This window comes from Aplidium turbinatum, chromosome 14 (assembly GCF_918807975.1).
Source record: "Aplidium turbinatum chromosome 14, kaAplTurb1.1, whole genome shotgun sequence".
NCBI lineage: Eukaryota > Metazoa > Chordata > Ascidiacea > Aplousobranchia > Polyclinidae > Aplidium > Aplidium turbinatum.
Window position 1 is genome coordinate 6,752,665 of NC_137485.1, and position 6,475 is coordinate 6,759,139.

A 6,475-nucleotide genomic window follows, 5' to 3' on the forward strand; every position below is an offset into this window, starting at 1 on the left:
GAATCCCATAAATTTAGATCTTGAATCTCATCAATTTCCATAGATTCGAAATCGCAACAACTCCTCATCCTACATCATTAGCCAAAACTGTACAATGTTGTTTAAAAATAATACACTAGTTGAAAATGTCAGACAAGCTTATTAGTTTTGTAACCAGTTCAAATTGAGGAATCACTAAACTTTGGATTGAATGAAACTGAATATAGAATGACGGAGCCATTCGAAGCAAATAGAAGTCAATTCCTCGCAACGTTTATTTCAACAAATCCTTACATCAATTACTGTAATACAGTCAACAAACAGCTCGCAAATAATTCTTTCTGTTGGCACAAATACACGTTGGTATATCGACAGAATAAAAAAATACGTGGCTTTGACTGACATTTGAATCACGGTGAAATTAATGAAATCACAATCAACCATTGCAATCAGATGACAGAGTATTTTCCATCAATCGTCTAATTACAAATTAAAGCACAAAGTCAGATAAAAGTCATTAAGCAATCTCTCGACAACTTAAGGTTACACGAAAACGTTTAACCATGACAAGCAAAAGGGTTATGGAAGCAACGGCAATGTTGTTCGTAGCAAGGGTCTTGGTTAGAAGAGTAATTATCAGCACAGCAATTTGCTGGAGATCCTTTGTAAGTGCAGGAACTTTGAAAGTAACATGTATGTAAATTGCAACTTCTTTCCAAGACTCCATTAAGTACGGAACATGGTCCTTCGTCGTATTGAGTTTCATCTGGGCAACCATATTCTCCACCATCAACGCACAGTTTTTGACGACGTCGGATACCATTGCCACACTCCGTATCACACTTACTCCATTGACCATCTTCAAATCTTGGACAATCTCCCACTCTGCATGGACGGGATTGAGTTGCTTCTCCTTGACACCCCTTTCCGCGGCATGTGCGTGTTCTGGTTCGCATACCGCCTCCACAAGTTTTAGTGCAAGGCCCGAAACGAGACCATCTGGCCCATTCTGGACAACGATGTTGATTGCATCTACGAGTTTGAAGAAGCAATTGGTTTTCTTCACAGACCTTGCCCACACAGGTACGTGTTCGGTTTGATTCTCCTCCACCGCATCTCACACTGCATTCACTCCATCTGGACCATTGAGTAAGATAAGAAGACACACCAGAGTACTGAGAGTAGAGTTGATGTCTAGGTATATAGCAAAGAGGTTTGTTGCAACATCCAGCAAAGCTTCCGGTCAGAGGAGGAAGTCCACTATACCGAAGTCGTTGTTCATCATATGGACATGGAGATTGTTGAAATGGAAAGCCATGGTTTGAAGGCGGAGTTGGAATACCACCTTGTGGGTATCCACCTTGTGGGAAACCGCCTTGTGGGTATCCACCTTGTGGGAAACCACCTTGTGGGTATCCACCTTGTGGGAAACCGCCTTGTGGGTATTGACCTTGTGGGAAACCTACATGAGGAAATCCACCTTGTGGAAATGTGCCCTGTGGAAAACCACCTTGTGGATATGTGCCGTGTGGGAATCCACCAGTAGGGTTGCGAGAAGGTGATGCACCTCCTTGTTGGAAATAACGTGGAGTGGGGCTTGCTGCTGTTGTTGTTGTTGTTGTTCCTCTCATGTTCAATGATAAAGCGATAAGAGGATTGGTGGGATAACGTGTACCAGTTTGAGGCAAGTTTGAGTTAGGACCTGAGTAGTATATATTTCGATTAAGAATAAGTTGGATGACGGATTTGTAGTTGTCAGGTCGGGCTTGTCCGGAATAAATCATCTGCAAGTATCGAAGTTTGTCAAAGCTTGTCAATGCTGAACCTTCGCTGTATAAGTGACTCCACAATGTGTTGGAATCTACATTAACTGCACAACCAGTGGTCAAACATGTGTGATAAGAAGAAAGAAACTCTGCTCCGGTTGCAGTAGAACTGAAAGGCATGCAGGATGGAAGACCATAAAGATCACGAGTGTCGGGTCTTTTTCGTTGATCTTCGTTGCCAGATCTAACAGTGACTTCGTGAGTTTGAAGTGGATATACGCAGTAACCATTGGACCCAGGAGATTGTTTCCAACATCCATCAATCAAATAGCAGTCCTTGGGAGTCATTCCTGTAAAGAGATTAGAAATTGTCGTTGTTGATTAGAAATTGTCTCAATCTGTCGTTGAGAGGATAATTTGGGCCTGGTACCGATGAGATTTCGCAACTTAAATAAAAAAATGTTATGAAAAAAACGACTATACCTAAACGCGAAAGCTTTTTCCAGGTTTTGGCCCCCTGGAGAGGTTCTGGACCTCTAAAATCATCCCGGGCCCGGGTTAAAAGCACACCCTGTCAACGCTACTGATTGTGGTTAAAAACAGTTTTGTATGTCAGCAGCTAGGTTACAAATCGTCATAATGTTGATGTACGTTGTATCTCCACATTATTTCATGTTTATTGAGAAATCTGTTAATGTTTTTCACATGTTGCATTAATAAACACAAATGTCATTTTTGAAATTACGCGATGATTATGCCATGATGAGAATGCATTTTGGTTCATCGTGTTGCGTTTCAAATATATCATGTTATTGGATATTTTGAAAATTCATTGTTGTATGTTTCGTAGATCAAAACAATCGGAACCCTTATTGTCTTCAAAATAAATCAGCTTAACATGATGAAGACAATACCTTCCCAGCCGGCATGCTTGGCACGATGTCCAAAATATTCTAGGAGATCGACCTTTTGACAACCGACAGATCCTCCATAAATTTCATCTCGGTTTTCGTTGATGAGGCATTCAGTGAAGATGGGATTCCATGAGCCATACTGTAAAAAATGTATTCATGTTTTGGAGATGGTATTGGCAATGAATATAAATTTGTGTAATCTTTCTTGCATTGATGTGCACATATTTTAAACATAGCAAGATAAGTTTTGTGGAATCCATTTAACTAATAACGGTCGCAAGCACGTTTTAACGTTCGCGTTTTGTCGATTCTACCTTTTACTCAACCTTTGCTATGTTGACGTGTATCGTTTTTGATATGATGGTCAGAAATAAAAGAAAACAACTGAACTGAAAAAAACAACTGAATCACACGATAAGAGAAGTTACAATTAATATTTAGGAAATCATAACTTGTGATTATCCGACTGTCAAGAGTAACTTACTAAGATGCTAAGGATGAAAAGAAAGAAGTATTTGGCTGATGAATTTTTTTATTTAATGTACAGAATTAATATACACCACTGTGCATCAATAAAACTGTACAAAAGATCCAACAGTTTAAGCAATGAGGGAACACACACCAAAGAGAGTTATACTTTAGCGGCATCTAGCGGCGGAATAGCTGACAAAGCTGCAATACTTTAATTTCAACCAGAAAAGTTTGTCAACCTTAGGCACAGCAAGCTCAAATTTTCAAAAATAAGATAGAAAATGAGGAAATTTTTATGCTTTAAGAGCAGTCAAGTTTGCATCCTGATAATGTAGTTAAAAAAAATGATGTTAGTAAGTAAAACTGCTTACCTGCTGATTGTATTCTTGTGCTTTTCTTTGGAAAACACGATTTCTTACAGCCAAGTGACATACTGGTACACCAGGGAGAATAGCTTGTCCTAAGATGCTTCGATATTGGTGAAGTTCGTAGTCAAAGAAACAACCTGGTTGGGCGAGACATCCCTCCGGGTTGGAATCAAGGAAGGGGTCGGAACGAGAGCATGCGATTCTTAACAATAAATGTTTTGTATAAAACACAAAAACAAGTGATTCGTTTAAGATGGTCTGAAGCACACTTTGTGCTGTATAGCAGTTAAATATCTCTAAACAGAAAGTCGTGCATTTTTTTTTAAATAGCTATCACAAAAACTTTACACAACAAAGTTTATGTTGATTTGTGATCTGTAGTTGGTAATCTTTAAAAATCTTCTGATCTTTGATGACAACCAACCGTAATAATTTAAACTCGATTTTAAATATACAACTCTAATTAATACTTTCATACAATGTAAAAGTAAGAAAACAAGTAAAAGCGTGAAAACGTTTGCTTGATAACTTAACTTACCTTTGGCAATATGGAATATTTACTGGAGCGTTCACACTGTATTGGGATTGATAACTTTGAGTGCAAATTTGGGGAAATTGCGGACAATAAGGAATTGGGGGAGGGGCATATGGACCAGTTGGATTAACTGGGGTGATCTGTTGGGGTAAGCCTGAAACAAAAAAGTAAATTGATATTAAACTCTTTAAATTGCATAATACATATATCGCAATATGTCGCGGTCATTCGTAAGATTTGGGACATCTTGGAACTGAATTATTTTCAACCATGTATTTGACGTCATCTTACCACCGAGCGGGAAAAATTTTCCAACAATCTTTTTATCAGTGAGATTTTTGGGAACTTGGTTTTGCAGCTTGATGAGTAACGCAAGTTGATTGACGTGATCAGGTTCCATTGCTGCAAAGGATGGTAAAAAAAACGTTAAGAAAAACAGTTTGACAAAAACAATGCAATCAGATTATACTGTAGGTATACTTATAATCAACTTTATTGTTCAATCTAGGGTGATCATCATGCGCAAGCGATGCCATCGTTCAGCTTTAAATTCGACTGGAGGCCAATTTGTCAATCACTAAAATCCCTAGTATAAGTTGTTAATTTGAGTAGTAGTTAATAATTGTAGATTTGTCTATATTTTGTGTGATTTTAAGCTACTTTTGTGTCATTGCTACCATACAAACAATGAACTAGATTTTGGCAGTTGTGCTGAAAATCTAAAAAGTGTCTGACAACACTGGTGATAAAAAAAGATGTAGAATTTGTTAACTTTATATCAGGAACTTTGCAGAGATTTGAGATTTAGTGATCACACTTTGGATTCTCAAAACTATTATTTCAAAAAGACATCTAGGAAATTTAACTTAAAATCGAAGTTACATCGGCCTCCAGTTAAGCCTCCAATTTGCACGTTGGCAATGCCTGTGTATATAGATCGCTATAATGACTCAATGATAAACAAATGTTAACGCTTTTCTGTATTTTTGCTTACGTGATTTCTTCAGCACACAATTGTTTCCTTTAACAAAACAATGCTTGGCATCTGTGCAGTTTTCAAAGGGAATAAGCTCTCCTGTGCACAAATCGCTACATAGCGTTTCGATGTCTGAAATTACAAGGAAATGATGACAAATTGTTAGAATTACATAAACATTTTAAAGTATAAAATAGCAACGATTAGAATAATAAATGTACTCTTGTCTTAATGTAATAGTAATCGCCTTTTACAATTAAACTAGAATGTTTCTGATACGTGAATAGTTGTACTTTGCCTTAAATTTCAACACTCTCCTGCCCACACACCTGGATCTTCTGTGCCTTTAAAAAGTTCAGCGTTCTTAGCGCAGTCTTGTGCTCTGGCGATTGCCACGAAAAGACAGAAAGTTACAATTAACATCTTCATGATGATGAAGTATCTGAAAAGTTAAAATTTATCATAAAAATTGCGTTTTGGAGAATTGTTGCTCAAAAGCAGAAAATTGTCTTCAAGACAAAAGTTTAAAGTTCTTTTCTAATATTTACCTCTGGTCGATATCCAAGACCTTTCGAAGGAAACAACTCTAGTAAATGTTTCACAGTTCAAGTTACAGTTTCTTTGCACTTGGCAAATGATGAGGGCTGTTATATTTTATTCACTTTTATACCCAAAATCGCGTCGTCGCTGCCAATTAATCAGCGTTTTTTCGAACAATTGCCTGAAGCAGGGAAATGGGTTTTTGTGACGTCAGCAATGCGCCGGACAGAAGTTGGTGACAACTCAATTAACTTGAAATTTCCCTCAGTAAGCACGTTGTTTTGAGACTCATATTTTCCAACAATTGTATCTAAGTTTAGATTTTAACTAAATTTTGAATAATTCTAAGTTTCTCGTAACTGCCATGCCATAAAAAATCAAGCAGAACAACAAATTGAATTAGTAAAGAATTCTACAGCTATTTCCATTATTATTTCCGCCCGTGCTTGCAGTTTGTTGTTGTCATTTAGGACATAATTCTGCAGTCTGTATTAAAAGAAGGTCGCAATTACCGATTTCAATTGATTGAAACTGGTTTTGTCTTTCTAAAGTTGTCACTACAAACAAAAAGAATAACAAGCGAGTCTCCTGTGATATGATGATGTTGTCATTGTGAAGTCATTATCGCAAAGCGGTTGTTGTTCTAGAATCTAGAAAACAACGACTCGGAAGCAGCTTGAATCTGAGATGAGACTTGTAATAAATTGCAAAGCAAAAGAGTAGAGTTTTTGAACCAGTGACGCAGGCTCGGTCACCGAGATTGGAATACTGTTGTTGTTGTTTGTTGGTTATTCCATTCACTAGGCAGGCTACTGTTGTATGAAGAGCTGTCCTTGAGCTACGTCGCTCAAGCGCACATCCTGAGAGCTGAACCAATCGTTTCTTGATTCTACAATCTCGTTGTTTACAAAGTTTATATAACTGAG

General features: G+C 37.6%; 1 protein-coding gene across 1 annotated transcript; it reads right to left on the reverse strand.

Moving 5' to 3' along the window:
- Positions 1-236: 236 nt before the first annotated feature.
- Positions 237-5,637, reverse strand: LOC145783522 (uncharacterized). The gene is made up of 8 exons (XM_082595412.1): positions 5,558-5,637; positions 5,339-5,451; positions 5,028-5,141; positions 4,325-4,435; positions 4,037-4,187; positions 3,502-3,700; positions 2,660-2,798; positions 237-2,095 (listed from the first exon to the last, which is right to left on the reverse strand). The coding sequence occupies exons 2-8, from the start codon at positions 5,436-5,438 to the stop codon at positions 537-539; spliced, it is 2,373 nt and encodes a 790-aa protein (XP_082451538.1). The 5' UTR covers positions 5,439-5,451; positions 5,558-5,637; the 3' UTR covers positions 237-536.
- Between the last annotated feature and the right edge of the window lie 838 nt (positions 5,638-6,475).